This window comes from Salvelinus alpinus, chromosome 28 (genome assembly GCF_045679555.1).
Source record: "Salvelinus alpinus chromosome 28, SLU_Salpinus.1, whole genome shotgun sequence".
Lineage (NCBI taxonomy): Eukaryota > Metazoa > Chordata > Actinopteri > Salmoniformes > Salmonidae > Salvelinus > Salvelinus alpinus.
In genome coordinates, this window is record NC_092113.1 from 29,975,119 (window position 1) to 29,995,585 (window position 20,467).

A 20,467-nucleotide genomic window follows, 5' to 3' on the forward strand; every position below is an offset into this window, starting at 1 on the left:
ATCCCTAAGCACATCATTTATGAGCGCTTGGAACACAGCCGGGGCGTTGGTCAGGCCGAAGGGCATCACCAAGTATTCGTAGTGACCAGTAGGCGTGTTGAAAGCGGTCTTCCACTCGTCACCGGGTTTGATCCGCACAAGATGGTATGCGTTCCGCAGGTCAAGCTTAGTGAAGACCACTGCTTCCTGGAGCAGCTCAAAGGCTGTGGCCATAAGGGGTAGCGGGTAGCGGTTACGGACGGTTATGGCATTAAGTCCCCGGTAGTCGATGCAAGGACGTAATCCCCCGTCTTTTTTGGCCACAAAGAAAAACCCTGCTCCCGCTGGCGAGGTGGATGGACGCATGAGGCCTGCTGCCAGAGAGTCCTTGATGTAGGTATCCATAGCAGCTCGTTCGGGAGGAGATAGGGAAAAGATCCGACCCCTGGGGGGGCAGGTGCCCGGAAACAGGTCGATGGGGCAATCGTAAGGTCTATGGGGTGGTAGTTTGGTGGCCCTCTGTTTGCTAAATACCGGTTTGAGGTCATGGTAACACTCGGGAACTCGGGACAGGTCGATGGATTCTAGAGACTCGGGAGGGGAACTCGGGGAACTTGGGAAGATACAAGTGGCTTGGCACGTAGGACCCCACTGCTTGATAGTGCCCACAGACCAGTCGATGTGAGGGTTATGGCTGTGAAGCCAGGGGTATCCAAGGACGAGAGGGAACTCGGAACACGAGGTCAGATGAAAGTTCATCACTTCCTGGTGTTGGGAAACTGAAAGTCGCAAGGGGGTAGTGACACGAGTGACAAGTCCAGATCCCAAAGGGCTTCCATCCAACGTAGTAACCCTTATGGGGTCACTTAGAGGTTCAGAGGGAACGCCATTCTCCTTCGCCCAGACACCATCCATGAAGTTACCTGCGGCTCCAGAGTCTACCAAGGCTTGAAGGGGAAGCTCGTGGTTGTCCCAGGAAAGGGTAACTGGAATGAGCAGGCGGGAGTTGGATGGATGGGAGGAGGTTATGTTTCCCGTTACAGTCCTCCCAGGCCTGCACGGGAGAGTGCATTTTCCCTGGAGCCCGGAACACGTGGAGAGGAAATGGCCCGGTTTGCCGCAATATAGACAGCATCGCTCCCTCATCCGGCGGTCTCTCTCAGCCTGGGAGATGCGTCCAACCTGCATGGGTTCCGGTGGAGTCAGCGAGGATAAAGGTGGAGACTCGGAGCTGGGACCGATAGGAGCTAGGGTGAGAGATCTACGGTTGAGCTCTCTCTCTCTCAGACGCTGGTCTATGCGTGAAGCCAACTTGATCAGGGACTCGAGGTTGTCTGGTGGTTCCCGAGTGGCCAGTTCATCTTGGATGGTGTCGGAAAGACCCTTCAAAAAGCACACTGTGAGCGCCTCGTCGTTCCAGCCACTCGCTGCTGCCACCGTGTGGAACTGGATGGCATAGTCCGTCACGCTGCGCCGACCTTGGCGGAGAGTCAGGAGCTGTTTGGCTGAGTCAGGACCGCTGGTAGGACCTTGAAACACTCGCTTGAATTCTTCAGCAAAGGTAGAGTAGCTGGCACAGCAGGGACTTTGGGCATCCCATACAGCAGTAGCCCAGGCTAGGGCTTTTTCCGACAGCAGGGTGATGATATATGCTATCTTGGACCGGTCGGTGGGAAACGACGAGGGTTGCAGCTCGAAGGAGAGAGAACATTGGGTGAAAAACCCCTTACAAACACTCGGATCACCTGAGAACCGTTGGGGAGGCGGCAGACGAGGTTCAGCCAGGGGGTTAACTGCCACGGGCACTTGAATCTGATGAACTGGAGCAGAAGCGGTTGCAGGAGAAAGTTGATCAGAAATCTGCTTTATGGAAGTCATCATCTCCGACAGAAGTTGAGAATGTCCAGCCAGTAAGGCCTCTTGCTGAACCAGAGCAGCTTCGTGACGTTGGACAGTCCCCTCGTGGTGGGACAGCATGGGAAAAAAGTCCTGGGTACTGGCTGCCTCTGGGTTCATATTAATGGGCTCAGTGTTTCTGTCAGGACCCGGTGCGAGAAACAGTCACTTAATAATTGGCAGAACCCAGAAGATGAGGCAGACACAGCAGTACTAGAGATGGTGGTTTAATGAAAAATGGATATCCTCCAAAATACAACGAAAAATCCACAAAGTGGTAAAAAACAGCAGGGAAAAAACAAACCTCAAAAGACTAGTCAAATAATAAACAAGAACAAAACCAGAGAACCTCTGGAAAATCCAACAAGAGAAAAGTCTATATAAAACAAGGCTTGGGCTGGGGCTGGGTGCTAACTTACAAACACTGAGCAAGGAACTAAGGAACACACAGGGTTTAAATACTAACAAGGGAATGACTTACAGGTGCAAACAATAATTGGAGCAAGAAAAACAAAAGGTACAAAAAAGGTGCAAGGGGGACATCTAGTGAACAAAACCTAAACAGTCCTGGCCAAAACCTGACACTAAGCTTGGAAAAGAGACCCTTAAACCCACACTTGGACAACACACTCACTCCACTGAATAGCAGGCTTGTGATTGCTTTGCAATGGTTGCAGTTAGCCACTGATTCTTCCAAACCACAAATTGTTGAATTTGTGATTTCCAACATGTTGTGTAATGTTTGTGTCCAATGGCCGATGAGCACCAATACATTTTATCTTTAATTTCTCTTCATAATTTCTCTTCATATGACAACGACTGAAAAGGATTTGCTAGTAGATTGTCGACTTGATTCATGATGACGACTGCTAGCTTGCTAGCTAAGATTTTGAAAGTATGATGTTGACATGATCAGTCCAATCAAAGTTACAGTAGATATAACGTGATTTGACATCATTTTATCTGTGGCCAATGACCTTGAGCCTTCTTGGATGTGCACTTCTAATGTAACTCTATGGCAGCACCCAAGGGGCTTGAATTTTTGAGCTCTCCTCGTAGATTTTGGGGTGACGTAGTGTTCCCACGAGTGACAGAAGACTGAGCCAATCACGGCTCAACTAGAGAACATTACCAACCCCTACGCTCCGTATTTTCCGCTGGCTGCCCCACCACCACAGAAAGCACTGAGTTAGGCTGAAACACTTGCATTTTGGAGCTGCCTTACTCATGAAAGCAAAAAAGAGACCATGTTTGTACAGTATGTGGCTTTATTAAGTCAATGAAAACATTTTTTAAATTGTTTGCAAAATTATATGTGACACGTATTACTGCCAAAATAACATGCAAAAGAGGGCAGCTATGCCCCACCTGCCCTGAATGACGGGCCGCCACTGGATACAGGCATGCATGTAATTCTATACAGGCCAGTTAATTCTTCTATGTTGTGGCTGAGATATAGGCATGCATGTAATTCTATACAGGCCAGTTAATTCTTCTATGTTGTGGCTGAGATATAGGCATGCATGTAATTCTATACAGGCCAGTTAATTCTTCTATGTTGTGGCTGAGATATAGGCATGCATGTAATTCTATACAGGCCAGTTAATTCTTCTATGTTGTGGCTGAGATATAGGCATGCATGTAATTCCTCTATATGCTGTGATCCAGTTCTAGGGCTTCACAAAATGCCCATGTGTTTCAACAGCCATTCTGTTGCAACAGGCCAGGGTGAATAATATGGTCTGCTTATGGTTTGCTAGATCTCTTTCTGAGTTGTCATGTTGGCTGGATGTCCTTTGGGTGGTGGACCATTTTTGATACACACGGGAAACTGTTGAGTGTTGATAACCCAGCAGCTTTCAGTTCTTGACACAAACCGTTGCGCCTGGCACCTACTGTACTATCAAACCCTGTTCAAAGGAATTAAATCTTTTGTCTTGCACATTCACCCTCTGAATGGCACACATACACAATCCATGTCTCATCTGTCTCAAGGCTTTAAACCCATTCTTCTCCCCTTCATCTACACTGATTGCAGTGGATTTAACAAGTGACATCAATAAGGGATCATAGCTTTCATCTGGATTAACCTGGTCAGTATATTGAGGGAGAAAACCAACTGTGCCTCTGGTTCATGCAGGGTGGTGGATTATTCATGCAGGGTGGTGGGTTATTCATGCAGGGTGGTGGATTTACATTGATGATACAGCACAGAGCATCACAGTGCATGGTGGGAAATAGCCCTGTACGGTTCTACTGAGAGATAGATAACACCACAACAAGCAACACCATCAGGGATGTCCCAAAAGCTAGTGATCTTCAAAAAGTGAATGGTTAAAAAAAGAACAGAAGAAAATAACAGAGTAGAAAAAGCTAAATAATTCCAATTGGAGTGCTGCTCATATTCTCAGAACAGAGGCGTGATTGGTATTCTGGACTGCTCCTTTTGTCTTTAGTGCATTGTAATGAAAAATGTGTTCCACTTGGTTGGCCATTATTTCAGCCAGCTCTTCACCCAACTGGGCAAACTGAGAGACGGGATCCATTTGAATTTAACCTATGGCTTTAATCAGCCACTCTCAGGGAGGATAACCTTAGTCCTCTGCGCGTCGGTGGGTCTAAAGCAGGGAATAGAGGTAGAACTAGATGGGTTATAATGCTTGCGGTGATGTGCATACACTGTTAGAAAAAAGGTGCTATCTAGAACCTTAAAAGGTTCTTCGGCTGTAGCCATAGGATAACCCTTCAATTAACCATTTTTGGCTGCAAGTAGAACCCTTTTGGGTTCCATGTAGAACCCTTTCTACTAAGGTTTCTACATGGAACCCAATAGGGTTCTACATGGAACCAGAAATGGTTCGACCTTGAACCAAAAAGTGTTTTCCTATGGGGACAGCCAAATAATCCTTTTGGAAGCCTTTTTTCTGTACAGTACTCTCAAAGAACTAGAATGTCTATTATTTCCTCTTTATTCCTGTACAAAATCCTGGAATCTGAAAATGTCCCAGTTCTTCCATGGCCTGCATATTCACCAGACATGCCACCCATTGAGCATGCTTGGGACTCTCTAGATCGACGTGTACGACAGCATGTTCCAGTTCCCGCCAATATCCAGCAACTTCACACAGCCATTGAAGAGGATTGGGACAACATTCCACATGCGGCAATCAACAGCCTGATCAACTCTATGTGATGGAGATGTGTCGAGCTAAATTAGGCAAATGGTGGTCATACCAGATACTGACTGGTTTTCTGATCCACGGCCCTACCTTTTTTTAAATGTATCTGTGACCAAGAGATGCATATCTGTATTCCCAGTCGTGATATATATAGATTAGGTATTGACTGATTTCCTTATATGAACTGTATTTCAGTAAAATCTTCGAAATTGTTTCATGTTGCGTTTATATTTTTGTTCAGTATACATAAAAAAGTCAGTCAGATTTCAAACCAGTTATGTGCTGTCACATATCAGACTGTATTTGTTCATCCAAATGTGCACAGCCGGAAGCGCTACCACAACAGCCTTCATGTCGTAATAATGAGACATAGGCATCTCACAGTGAAATGGACAGCTTTCCAATGTTCTTTTGGAAATGTTTGTACTCACTGGGAAGTGCTGTGTCTGTAGAACACAGAGTCAGTGTGACTGTGTGAATATTAATTATTAAAGGGAGGTTTGTCTGGGTTCTAAAGTAATCTCTACAGCCTAGTTAATTTGATATTTTTGTCCTGTTGTTTTGGATTTCACCTGCACTGCGTCATCCTTCCTGGCCTGCAAATAGAGGACTAAGGAGCGACCAGTTCCCTGTTCTGGATGGAACTTACCTATATTTCTAATCATTTCTCATTTTCTCCTTACAGAATTTGAATAAATGAGGAAAGACAAACATTACATTATAGCCTGATCTAGCAGCATAGTGCTCTCTGAGAAATTCCCCTGGAGATACTGCAGTATTGTTTCTTCCCAGAACCGTATTGCTCTAGCTTAATCACAAAGGAGAACATGACTTCATTCACCAACATGAAATGCAGCAGAAAAAATGCCTAAACATTCCCCCCTCTTATCTCTCCAAAGGCATCAGCAAAAAGGTAAACACAACACAATAAGGTTATTGTAAAATACATTTCCTGAGATGGATGAATAACAATAATGAGTTGAATTAAGACTTCCCATTGGCATTTTCCTTTCACTGAATACCTTCAATCCTTGTGTCACTGTCAAACATTTTCAAGACATTGCAACAGTGAAGAGTTCCTACACTGCAATGATGGACCCAGAGGGTACATGTCACATGTCAGGTGCCAGGCCGTGGCCGTGTTCTAAGTTCTGTCCATATCTCCCCTCCACATCTCTACCAAGTCCCAACAGTAAGAAAGTAAAGCGCCTTGCGTTTATCCTTCATGTGGCAGAAGAGATTCACAGTGATGGGTGGATAACATGCAATGGCATTTAATGCCCCCACAGCTTAGTGACGGATGCCCATGGCATGGTGAAGTACATTTGATTCCATCGCTGAGGATAATGCGGAGTGACATAGGATTTTGTCAGAAATGGTGTGACGCGTACCCTCTGACATGGGGATCCATCCTAGCAGAAACATCGCTGAATGACATTTGTTATGTACCTGCCTTCAGTCCAAATTCTCTGGCTGGCTCTTCAATCATGTCACACACTGTAGCTATATGTTTCACTGATGTATTGGTCTATGTATAAGCAGTTACAAAATCATCCAAATGTAAAAATTATATTCAGTTTATATGTACACTAACGTTCAAAAGTTTAGGGTCACTTAGAAATGTCCTTGTTTTTGAAAGAAAGGCACATTTTTTGTCCATTAAAATAACATCAAATTGATCAGAAATACAGTGTAGACATTGTTAATGTTGTAAATGACTATTGTAGCTGGAAACAGCTGATTTTTTATGGAATATCTACATAGGCGTACAGAGGCCCATTATCAGCAACCATCACTCCTGTTTTCCAATGTTAGCTAATCCAAGTTTATAATTTTAAAAGGCTAATTGATCATTGGCAGGAACTGGAACACGCTGTTGTACATGTCAATCCAGAACATCCCGAACATGCTCAATGGGTGACAAGTCTGGTGAATATGCAGGCCATGGAAGAACTGGGACATGTTCAGCTTCCAGGAATTGTGTACAGATCCTTGCGACATGGGGCCGTGCATTATCGTGCTGAAAGACGAGGTGATGGTGGCGGATGAATGGCACGACAATGGTTCTCAGGAACTCATCACAGTATCTATGCGCATTCAAATGGCTATCGATAAATTGCAATTGTGTTCGCTGTCCGTAGCTTATGCCTGCCCATACCATAACCCCACCGCCACCATGGGACACTCTGTTCACAACGTTGACATCAGCAAACCGCTCGCCCACACGACGCCATACACGCTGTCTGCCATCTGCCCAGTACAGTTGAAACCAGGATTCATCCGTGAAGAGCAGCACACTTCTCCAGCATACCAGTTGCAATTGAAGGTGAGCATTTGCCCACTGAAGTTGGTTACTGCAGTCAGGTCAAGACCCTGGTGAAGAAGACGAGCATGCAGATGAGCTTCCCTCAGATGGTTTCTGACAATTCTTCGGTTGGGCAAACCCACAGTTTCTTCAGCTGTCTGGGTGGTTGGTATCTGACGATCCCGCAGGTGAAGAGGTCGGATGTGGAGGTCCTGTGTTGGCGTGGTTACACATCTTCTGGGGTTGTGAGGCCGGTTGGACGTACTGCCAAGTTCTATAAAACGACGTTGGAGGCGACTTATGTTAGAGAAATTAACATTAAATTCTATGGCAACAGCTCCTGCAGTCAGCATGCCAATTTCCCACTCCCTCAACACTTAAGACATCTGTGCCATTGTGCTGTGTGACAAAACTGAACATTTTAGAGTGTCCTTTTATTGTCCCCAGCACAAGGTGCATCTTGATATGCCATACCTGTCCAGTGGATGGATTATCTTGGCAAAGGAGAAATGCTCACTAACAGGGACGTAAACAAATTTGTGTACAAAATTTGAGAGAAATACGCTTTTTGCGCTTATAGAACATTTATGGGATCTTTTATTTCAGCTCAGACATTGGACTAACACTTTACATGTTAAATTTATATTTTTGTTCAGTATATGAGCAGAACTCTTCCCAGCCATTTCAATATCCATTACTATAGAGACAGCTATACTGTAGGATGAGTTGTCTTTTTCATTATGATAGGCCCTCAATTCAGACACTTTACACCACTCCAGCCAACAATTGGCATTGCGCATGGTGATCTTATGCTTGTGTGTGGCCGCTCGGCCATGGAAATCCACTTCATGAAGTTCCTGATGAAGCATTGTTGTGCTGACATTGCTTCCAGAGGCAGTTTGGAACTACGTAGTGAGTGTTGCAACCTAGGACAGACAATTTTTCTGTGGGCTTGTGTGAGCCGCTGTTGCTCCTTGAAGTTTCCACTTCACAATAACAGCACTTACAGTTGACCGGGGAAGCTCTTGCAGGGCAGAATTGTGACGAACTGACTTGTTGGAAAGGTGGCAGCCTATGACGGTGCCACGTTGAAAGTCACTGAGCTCTTCAGTACGGGTCATTCTACTGCCAATGTTTGTCTCAATGGCGATTTCATGTCTGTGTGCTTGATCTTATACACAGGTGTGGCTGACATAGCCAAATCCACTAATTTGAAGGGGTGTCCACATACTTTTGGCAAATGAATGTCCCTCTAATCATGCATTAACTTTGGTGCAGTAAATATACCAGGCTAATAGCACTGACTGAGATTCTTCACGAAAGTAAAGTGCGCCTTCTCTCATGAGTCCTCTCATTAATCCACGCAACAATATTATCAGTTTCAGTTGCAGGGAGCTGTGTGCTCCAATCTGCTATAATGCTAATGGTAAGGTTGAGCGATCAGGACAGCATCAGCAGAAATTAAGCTAAAGGCTGATTTATTCGTTTTATAGGAGCTCTGCTCACCCAGACGAACTAAAAAGTCACTCTGAGTTTGGTTTATAGGCTATACCTATGGTTGCTCTGCCCTGAGGTCACAAAAACTAATTAGAGATGTGTCCAAGGCCCAGTCTGACCCCTAACATGGACAGTGAGGAAAACAAAAGGAGAAGAAAATAAGTAATCCAGAGTGATAGTGCATGTGCGAGCGTGCGTGTGAATTCTTTCTTACAAAAAATACATTTGTTCTGGAAAAATGCACCTACTTATACAATTGTTGTTAATACCATGTGGCATCCATTCATCAATAGTCCCGTCACATGCACAGATAGGGCTCTACCTGATATACAGTACCAGTCAAAAGTTTGGACACCTACTAATTCAATGGTTTTTCTTTATTTTTACTATTTTCTACATTGTAGAATAATAGTGAAGACATCACAACTTATGAAATAACACATATGGAATCATGTAGTAACCAAAAAAGTGTTAAACAAATCAAATGTGTATTTTATATTTGAGATTCTTCAAAGTAGCCACCCTTTGCCTTGATGAAAGCTTTGCACACTCTTGACATTCTCTCAGCCAGCTTCATGAGGTAGTCACCTGGAATGCATTTCAGATGTGAAATGATGTGCCTTGTACAAAGGTCATTTGTGAATTTCTTTCCTTCTTAATCAGTTGTGTTGTGACAAGGTAGGGGTGGTATACAGAAGATAGCCCTATTTGGTAAAAGACCAAGTCCATATTATGGCAAGAACAGCTCAAATAAGCAAAGAGAAACGACAGTCCATCATTACTATAAGACATGAAGGTCAGTCAATACAGAACATTTCAAGAACTTACGTTTCTTCAAGTGCAGTCACAAAAACCATCAATCGCTATGATGAAACTTCCTCTCATGAGGACCGCCATAGGAAAGGAAGACCCAGAGTTACCTCTTCTGTAGATGATAAATTCACTAGAGTTACCAGCCTCAGATTGCAGCCCAAATAAATGCTTCACAGAGCACAAGTAACAGACACATCTCAACATCAACTGTTCAGAGGAGACTCTGAATCAGGCCTTCATGGGCAAATTGCTGCAAAGAAACCACTACTAAAGGACACCAATAATAAGAAGAGACTTGCTTGGGCCAAGAAACACGAACAATGGACATTAGACCGGTGGAAATCTATCCTTTGGTCTGATGAGTCCAAATTTGAGATTTTTGGTTCCAAGCACCTTGTCTTTGTGAGACGCAAAGTAGGTGAACGGATGATCTCCGGGCTATTTGCAAAAATCTATTTGACCAAGAAGAAGAGTGATGGTGCTGCATCAGATGACCTGGCCTCCACAATCACCTGACCTCAACCCACTTGAGATGGTTTTGGATGAGTTGGACCGCAGATTGAAGGAAAAGCAGCAAACAAGTGCTCAATATATGTGGGAACACCTTCAAGACTGTTGGAAAAACATTCCTCATGAAGCTGGTTGAGAGAATGCCAAGAGTGTGCAAAGCTGTCATCAAAGCAAAGGGTGTCTACTTTGAAGAATCTAAAATCTTAAATCTATTTTGTTTGTTTAACACTTTTTTGGTTACTACATGATTCCATATGTGTTATTTCATAGTTTTGATGTCTTCACTACTATTCTACAATGTAGAAAATAGTAAAAATAAAGAGTAGGTGTGTCCAAACTTTTGAATATATTTTTTTTCTTCACAAAAGTAGTGCACTGGGCCTTTAGTAGTCCTGTATTAGCTGATGATATAGCAGTTGACAAAACACTGTCAGCCCTCCCGCCCCCCATTGTTCGGAACCCACTGCCTGCAAGTCGTGGTCAAGTTCCCCACCCCCCAACCTGTCGTTGGTTGCACCTGTAATTTGATGCAAGCTGTATTCTATCAAGACATAACCATGTTGATCTGTATGGAGCTTGCGCTTGCCCAGTTGTCCCTTTTTTCCAGTCTGCCCTGCAAGGAGATTGCGCAAGCGCCCGCCGGTATCCAAACATGCATGGCTTGAGAGATGCAGTGTAAATACATCAACAGTATTGCCACAGCAGCATAACATTGATTAACACTTGATAGCACTTGATTTAGCCCACATTATCATCAATATTCGGTATGGTTGGCAGATGCATTCCAGAAAGATAGAGAGACAAATCACAATCAGTAAAATAAATTGATCTAGCTAACTAGCAGATTTACATAAATCATCAACATCAATGATCAGCTGATAGCCCATCCTCTTTTCTCGATGTCAATCATGTCTTTAGGAGGCAGTGTAGCCTAACTAACTTGCTTACAATTTCTGATGACGAGTGATTGTGTTGTGCAGAAATAAATAGGCCTTTGCTAAAAAAATATATAATTTTCCGCTACACAGGGATTTAGTATGTTATTACTTTCGAGATATGAATTATTATTATTATTATTATTCTTTCAAGCGGGGTTGCCCTTTTTTCATTTTGAGCACCTTAGCCCTGAAAGGTCTGTGCATGGCCCTGGTTAAGTGCTAATATACTGTACTGTGTATAAAAATTAGCACAAATGTCACAAACGCTAGCTCACTGTTTGAGAAACAAAAAGCAGTGACAGCAGGGAAAACCCATTCCACAGTGCAAAAACACAGTGCCTATTCTGGAATATAGACACTGTTATAAAACATGCTCAAGATTCTATGTACATGTTCTAAATGTTCTTACCTGGTTCCTTGTGGTCCGAGTTTTGGTTGGACAGCAGAAACAGGAAGTCCTGGCAGGTGTCCTGGTCCAATAGCTGCTTGTTCTGGAGGCAGAGGTCAACAATCAGGGTCACGGCTTTCTGACAGAACATGTCATACTCCTCTCCGTCAGGACTCATGCTCCCAGCTGCATCCTCTGTCTCTCAGCGCTGTGTCTCAGCAACGTGCTCATCCAAGGAGACTCATGCCACGTAACGCATGCACTGTACAGCACCCACACAAACAGACACACAGCCGCCCGGCATAGACAGAAGATAAATGAGACTGGTCTCTGTCCGTACGGCTGATTCTTGTTGTTCTGTCTTGTACTGTCTCTCAAGTGTGTGTGTGTATTTGAGTGTGTGGAGGTTAGCATGTATGTGCATTTCTAAATGTGAGTTTGTGTCTGATCTGGGCCAAGTTTGTGTGTATGTGTGTATATGTATTAAGTTTGTGTGTATGTGTGCATGTCCACGTGTAGCTTACGGTTGGGGACTATGTGTGTACAAGTGTGTAGGCTTGATGAATCACTTATGCCCCCAGGTATTCTAGGAACAATAATTATTGCATCACATTTATTCTGAAGCTCTGGCAAATTAAAATGAAGAACACTCAACAACAACTGAATATGGATACTACAGCCCCTCCCTCTCCCCTCCCCTTACTCTCCTGTTCTCCCCCCACTCTCCCATCCCTCCCCTTACTCTCCTGTTCTCCCCCCACTCTCCCATCCCTCCCCTTACTCTCCTGTTCTCCCCCCACTCTCCCATCCCTCCCTTTACTCTCCTGTTTTTCCCCCACTCTCCCACCCCTCCCCTTACTCTCCTGTTCTCCCCCCACTCCTTCATCCCTCCCCCTTATTCACCTGTTCTTCCCCCACTCTCCCATCCCTCCCCCATTCTAACCCCTCCACCAAGCAGCAGATGAGTTCACCCTGCAACATCAGAATATAAATACTAGAGCCCGTGTCCTCAGCGCTTCCCCTATTCTCCACCATTCTAACCCCCACCCAAACAAAACGCAACAGATTAATTCACTGGGCAATAACTGAATATGGATATTAAAGCCTATCTCCTGTCTTCCCCCACCTCCCTCCCTCCCTCTTTCTCCCCCCATCCTCCCAACCCCCTCCTCCCACGCCAGTACCTCTGTCTGTGTGTGTAGTAATGAAAAGCTTCTCGTTTGGACCAGTGGGCTGCTTGTTTTTCTCAGGTCAGCTGATCCCTCAGCTCCAGGTCTCCCCTCTGGTATCACTCTCCTCTGGTATCACTCCCCATTGGTATCACTCCCCTCTGGTATCCCTCTGGTATCACTCTCCTCTGGTATCACTCCCCTCTGGTATCACTCTCCTCTGGTATCACTCCACTCCGATATCACTCTCCTCTGGTATCACTCCCCTCCGATATCACACTCCACTCTGGTATCACTCTCCTCTGGTATCACTCCACTCTGGTATCACACTCCTCTGGTATCACTCCCCTATGGTATCACTCCCCATTGGTATCACTCCCCTCCGATATCACTCTCCTCTGGTATCACACTCCACTCTGGTATCACTCTCCTCTGGTATCACTCTCCTCTGGTATCACTCCCCTCCGGTATCACTCCCCTCCGATATCACTCTCCTCCGATATCACTCTCCTCTGGTATCACTCCACTCTGGTATCACACTCCTCTGGTATCACTCCCCTCTGGTATCACTCCCCATTTGTATCACTGCCCTCCGATATCACTCTCCTCTGGAATCACTCCACTCTGGTATCACACTCCTCTGGTATCACTCCACTCTGGTATCACTCTCCTCTGGTATCACTCCACTCTGGTATCACTCCACTCTGGTATCACACTCCTCTGGTATCACACTCCTCTGGTATCACTCCACTCTGGTATCACTCTCCTCTGGTATCACTCCCCTCCGGTATCACTCTCCTCTGGTATCACTCTCCTCTGGTATCACTCTCCTCTGGTATCACTCCCCTCCGGTATCACTCTCCTCTGGTATCACTCCCCTCCGGTATCACTGCCTCCCTGGGCTAAGATAAACCCCCAGTGTCTGGTACCCAGTCTGTACCTGTGTCTGGTCACTTCTCCTCTATCTCCTCCTCCTTTCCTCTCCCTCTTCCTCCTCTCCCTCCTCCTCCTCCTCCTCCTCTCCTCTCCTTCCTCCACAACGTGATTGCCTGTGCTTTGCGTGCTGAATGTTTACAACAGTCTGATTAGGAGGAGGAGGGAGGAGGAGGAGGGCGAGGAGGGAGGGACTGACTGTGTATGGGAGACATATCCTCCGACCGGACCTAATCACGGTCTGTATCGACTTTGAAGTGATTTTTGCACGTGGCTGCATTCTAACAGCCTTTTGAGTGTTCTTGGCTGCACATGTGTGTATCTGCATCTAGATGATCTTGCGAGTGTGTTTGTGTGTGCAGGTGTATATTAAAATGCTTGATAATATTTTGCTCAACTGTTGAGTGAACACAATACTGAATTTAGTTTCTGATCATCATTATTACAAGAGTTGGACCCTGAGATACATTTGATATTAATTCATTAATTGACTTTAATCTGCAGTCTCTTCAGGACTGTTGCATGCACTGGGAAAACTGCCAGGAGAAACTTGCTTAATTGACTTGAGTTAGTTTCCACACAAAACTCTGCATTAACTTCCCTGACCCTGAGCCTTAATTACATTCTTACTGACTTTAACATTATTCAACTTAATTTAATCAACCTAATAAAGATAAAGATGTAGGAATAATGACTTCATGCCTCTCTATTCTACATACAAAATCATATTCCCGATTGATTCCCTTACTTAATTGAGCCGAGACAGAGATGACCGCGTTGAAAGAGGAGCCGTGTCCATTTTGGTGGGGGAGGAGTTTCTTCAGACGGTTGCTGAGATAATTGGGTGCTAATCTTGGTCTGTGTTCGCCCCCTCGTTTCCTCCGGTCCTGGTTGGATCCCCTCTCAGGTCCTCTGGTCCTCTGTTGATCCCAGGTAATGAGGATTGGATCTGCTCAGGCGGACAACAAATTATTTCTGGCTGCACCTCTTCAAAGGAGTCAATTACTTTCTCCATCTGCTCTAGCTGATCCGGTCCTCTTTATTTACCTGTGGAGTATCTGGCTAAAACTGGAGGGTCAATCAACAGCCACCTGTTGCCCCAAGCCATAAGGTTGTATGTACTGCGGGGAAAGCACTGGAAATTGCTTCATGGTGCAATACATCTAACTGTTGTTAGAAAAATGTGATGGTGCAATGCATCCAACTGTTGTTTACTCAGTGCATCAATGGGGAGACAGTTGTGTCTGTCCCTACTTAATTAAAGGATTAACATTTAGTAAATAAATATTATTACACTATGACTATGGGGACAGAGCAGCATGATTTCCGCCACTTCTGCCAACACTCAGTAGGCATGGTGATAGACCGGTGTGACGGCACTGTATTTTGCTGATGCACTTGAGAGAAAAATAGATTTGTGGACGTGACAGTTCAGCATGCCCTATAGCCTTGCACTTCATCATAAGAGCATTTGCGTGGCAGACTGGCAGTAGGGGCAATCAGCAGTTGAAACAATAACAAAGTGTTTTCCCGCCACTGTTTCGGGAAACAGCTGAGGGATGGGACTGGAGTAATGTAACCAATCTCAAATGCAAGGACTGACCATCCATGGTATCAACATTTGTTTTAACCATTATTTGAGGCTATACGGTGTTTTTTTACATTTATGTTGTTTACAAATATCAGAGTAAAGCAAGGTTATATTTGGGTTCTGATGGGGTATGACAGTTGAATTAAACTCACGAGGCATTTCTAAGTCAAATTTTTCAAGAATATAGTCTAAAAGAAGATAATGGCTGTGAGAGTTATTTAAGATACTCTTCTAAGAGGTAGGGTTTCAGACGTTTTCTGAAGATGAGGCAGGGACTCCGCTGTACTGACTTTAGGGGGAAGCTGGTTCCACCTTTGGGGTGCAAGAACAGAGAAGAGCTTTAACTGGCCTAAGCAGGAACTGTAGTGGGGGGAGGGCCAAGAGACTAGAGGTGGTGGAACAGAGTGCTCGGGTTGGGATGTAGGGTTTGAGCATACTATGAAGGTAAGGGGGGTAGTTCCTTTAAGTATAGTATAGTTAAGCAATAAGGCCTGAGGGAATGTGGTATATAGCCAATATACCACGGCTAAGGGCTGTTCTTAAGCACGATGCAACGTAGAGTGCTTTTCAACCACCCAGTTTCTAATTTAGCATAATACAATTGAAGTATAACTTACCTGTATGCATTTCATACCATTTTCTCCCCATTTCCTCTCCATCTCCTGTGAACCACCAGCCCTGGGATGGCCATCCACCCACCACCTGTTAAGCAGAATCCAACATTTATTAAACATCACAGGTTTAATTGTATAACAGCAGCTTCTTCATTATTCATCCATCTTTAAGATCAAACATAGCACCAAAGTCGTATAGCAGCTGACTGGACTGTAGATACTGTACTCTAGTCTCTGAATAACTTAGAAATACTTAGCGTCAGAAGTGCATTACGGGAAATAGACGTAAATATGAAGTATGGTTATGTAGAATTAAGGTTTTAATCAAGTTTGCACTGCTAAGAGCACTCACAGCTAATTCAGTTAGCCTTGGTATCAAACCATCCAATCTTAAGCGTGTCTTGGTCCTTGAAAAGTGCTATATAAAACCCATGTATTAGGCCTATTATTGTCATTATACCTGCTAATCTCACATACACCATATTTTACGTTAACGGCCAAGTTGCTATCTATACAGTGTAGATGCTATCTATAAATAATGAGAATGGGTGGGGGTGTTACTAATATTGACAGTAGCAGGTGTGCATGGGCATTATTTATTCCTAGTAAATGAGGAAAGCTGTTGCACATGAGGTGGCCAGGAGAGGGGAGGGTTTGTGTCAACATCATCTTTGGTGAATCTGTGTGCTCTGACAGGCCTGTGGCTGCAGGTGTTGAACTTGATTCAGAGTGGCAAATGCATGACAAAGGGATCGCTCAGTCAAAGCTATGCTAATCAACATCAGCACTCCTATGAACTTGACCTGAGGGACAGCGAAGTGACAATTTCTGTATATAGAGTGAAATGTGTGTGTGTTTGTTTGTGTATGTGCACGTGCTTGTCACTCTATGTCACAGTATGTTAATCATAGGTTTTGAACTTTATCTTTAGGGGAAGCTGAAAATACTTCAATTTTGACTCACAGTTAAGCTCATTAGTGACACCCTCAGACTGTGTGTGTTAAAGTTGTCTGGTTATTACCTACTCTCAAAGAGGACAAATGGGAGGGAGAAAGGATCTATGAACACATGAAGTTGAATACGGACATACTGTTTCAGCGAACTGCTCAGGGCAACTAAAATACTCATAAAGTAAAATTACATGTAGGCCTGAGACTGTATACAGTGATGTACAGTATGGGGAATGCATTACCTCCTGGTGTCCAGAGAGACATGACATTAGTCACAGTCCATGAGGCGTTCCAACCTGGACTCAGGGGTAGACATAACATAGTAAATGTAAATCCAGGACACTCCAATTAGTATGATATGTTACGTTTCGTATGGTATGTATTAATTTGTGGATGGCCATCATCCATTTCATCCATTAGCCAGTCTAGGGGTTAGGGATAGGGGTTAAGGTTAGGGTTAAGAGTTAAATTAAAGGGTTAAAGTTATCGTTAGGGGAAAGGTTAGCTAACATGCTAAGTAGTTGCAAAGTAGCTAAAAAGTAGTAAGTAGTTGAAAAGTTGGTAATTACCTAAAATTGTCCGTGATGAGATTCAAACATGCAACTTTTGGGTTGCTAGATGTTCGCGTTACACCCATTCACCCCGACCAATCACTCTACTTTCATTGTTGTCTTATGTAACCATACCAAACATATCATACTCATTTGAGTGTCCCGGATTTACACTACGGTTCAAAAGTTTGGGGTCCTTTCAATGTCCTTGTTTTTGAAAGAAAAGCAATTTTTTGGGCCAATTAAAATAACATCAAATTGATCAGAAATACAGTTTTATTGCTTCTTTAATCAGAACAACAGTTTTCAGCTGTGCTAACATAATTGCAAAAGGGTTTTCTAATGATCAATTAGCCTTTTAAAATGATAAACTTGGATTAGCTAACACAACGTGACATTGGAACACAGGAGTGATGGTTGCTGATAATGGGCCTCCGTACACCTATGCAGATATTCCATTAAAAAAAGCAGTTTCCAGCTACAGTACAATAGTCATTTACAACATTAACAATGTCTACACTGTATTTCTGATTAATTTGATATTATTGTAATGGCCAAAAAATTTGCTTTTCTTTCAAAAACCAGGACATTTCTAAGTGACCACAAATTTTTGAACTGTAGTGCATGTTTATTATGTTACGTCTAATCTATGAAACCAGGATGGGCATTCACAGCATTACTTCATATACAGAAATCAGTCAATTTCAAATAAATTCAATAGGCCCTAATCTATGGATTTCACATGACTCGGCGGCGGCAAAGCCATGAGTGGGCCTCGGAGGGCATAGGACCACCCACTTGGGAGCTAGGTCTACCCACTGGGGAGCCAGGCCCACAAAAGGGCTTTATTACAAACAGAAATACTTCTCAGATTCATAAATTGTCTGGGTGCCTGGTCTCACATGATCCCGCAGTTGAAGAAGCCGGATGTAGAGGTCCTGGGCTGGCGTCGTTACACGTGGTCTGCAGTTGTGAGGCCAGTTGGACATACTGCCAAATTCTCTAAAACGACGTTGGGGACAGCTTATTGTAGAGAAATTAACATTGGCCTTTTATTGTCCCCAGCACAAGGAGCACCTGTGTAATGATCATGCTGTTTAATCAGCTTCTTGATATGCCACACCTGTCAGGTGGATGAATTTTCTTGGCAAATGAGAAATGTTCACTGACAGGGATGTAAATTTGTGCAAAATATTTTTGAGAAAAAAGCTTTTTGTGCCTATGGAACATTTCTGGGATCTTTAATTTCAGCTCATGAAACATGGGACCAATCATTTTACATATAGTGTTTATATTATTGTTCAGTATACACTAGTGCATTCATCTTAAGATAGCTAGGTGAGAAAACAACATATCACCATCGTAGCAAAAGTACATGGTATTTTTACAAGATACTGTCACGTTCTGATCTTAGTTCCTTTTTTATGTCTTTATTTTAGTTTGGTCAGGGCGTGAGTTGGGGTGGGCATTCTATGTTGTTTTTCTATGTTTTGTTCTGTTCGTTATATTTCTATGTGTTTGGCCTAGTATGGTTCTCAATCAGAGGCAGGTGTCGATCGTTGTCTCTGATTGAGAATCATATTTAGGTAGCCTGTTTTTCATTGTGTTTTGTGGGTGATTGTTTCCTGTGTTTTCCGTTTCAGTGTTTGCACCATTCGGGACTGTTTCGGTTTACTTTTTTTGATTCTCTTGTTCTGTTTTGTATTTTGTGTCATTTTCGATTAAATATATAATGGATACGTACCACGCTGCATTTTGGTCCTCCTCTCCTTCCACCAACGAAAGCCGTTACAGATACTCATTAAAGAGGTAGGGTTTCAGATGTTTTTTGAAGATTGACAGGGACTCAGCTGTTCTGACATTAGGGGGAAGCTTGTTCCACAATATGGGGGTGCCAGGACAGAGAACAACATCATGGTGTAAGAACAACGGCAGTATTGTTTATGTTTTTAAATTAATCTTTCTCAACACTGATAATATCTTGCTGCAGGCAGTAAGTATATGTCATCAGATTGCAGTAACAGCAGATTTGCAGTGATTAGAATTATTATGAACCTTGTTTCCGTATTGGTCGAGTATAAAGACTCATGATCTGTCTGGTAAGTAGCTATTGCCTATTCCTGCTAAATGTCAACTCATTAGGAACATTAGGAGCCATATTACAATACAAAGTCCCTATTACAGGATTTAACAATCTATTTCTCATTCTAACCCTTATCGCGGATGTATTGAAAGCAGGAAGCTGAAGGAACCTGAAGGTAATAACAAAAACACAAGGCTGTATACAGGCAGAATACCCTATATAATATTCATAAAACACTAAATACATGAATCAATTCAGTGGTTTGATGACTATCGTCCTTGAACAACTGTAAAGTGCAGACAGGCAAATACACAAAAGGTAGGCCTACAAAACATTGTACAGTATATGCCTATGCATTGTCAACAGCCAAATGCACGTAAACATTATGTAATAACTATAATTAACAATGAAAGTACTCCAGTGAGCAACCCCAGTCAGCCAGCATCCTGACTCTAGCAGAGCATGGACAGGATCAACGCAGGGGCTGAGGCTTAGCTCTCATATAAATTAATCTTTAGGAGAGAGCTTCCTTACCTAGTCTCCTCCCCTCTCTTGGCCACCTCGGGCGACCTACAAATGGCCTGATAGTCCTGTGTTTGCTCAAGTGATTTGAGATGTATGGGGCCTAATACCAATGACTACTTCCAGCAGCCCTTCCTGGAAATGAGAGGCTAAATGAGCTTCTTTTCCATTCATCAGGATGAAATGTGTTCAAGTTGTCACCACGGCAACAGATCCAACAGGGAAGGGAGAGAGGGGGATGAGAGGTCCAAGAATTTAAAAAATATGTATAATTCACTACGATAACAGCAAAAACTAGATAATAAAGATGATCACATGGAAAAATAAGATTCATACCCTCTTCATAAAAAAAGGATAAATATTTTTGTTCTCAATGTGCTGTTTTGTTTTAATTACTCATGATATACACTACTGTTCAAAAGTTTGGGGTCACTTAGAAATGTCCTGATTTTTGAAAGGAAAGCTAATTTTTTTGTCCATTAAAATAACATAAAATTGATCAGAAATACAGTGTAGACATTGTTAATGTTGTAAATGACTATTGTAGCT

General features: G+C 43.4%; 1 protein-coding gene across 1 annotated transcript in view; it reads right to left on the reverse strand.

Annotated features, from left to right (window-relative positions):
* LOC139557653 (synaptotagmin-6-like) overlaps positions 1-13,716 on the reverse strand; it is a 97,659-nt gene extending 83,943 nt beyond the window's left edge. The window contains exons 1-2 of the mRNA XM_071372726.1: positions 12,690-13,716; positions 11,527-11,767 (exon numbers count right to left, since the gene is read on the reverse strand). Of these exons, the coding sequence (XP_071228827.1) occupies positions 11,527-11,683 (157 nt within the window). The 5' untranslated portion in view covers positions 11,684-11,767; positions 12,690-13,716. The remainder of the gene's footprint in view (positions 1-11,526; positions 11,768-12,689) is intronic.
* Between the last annotated feature and the right edge of the window lie 6,751 nt (positions 13,717-20,467).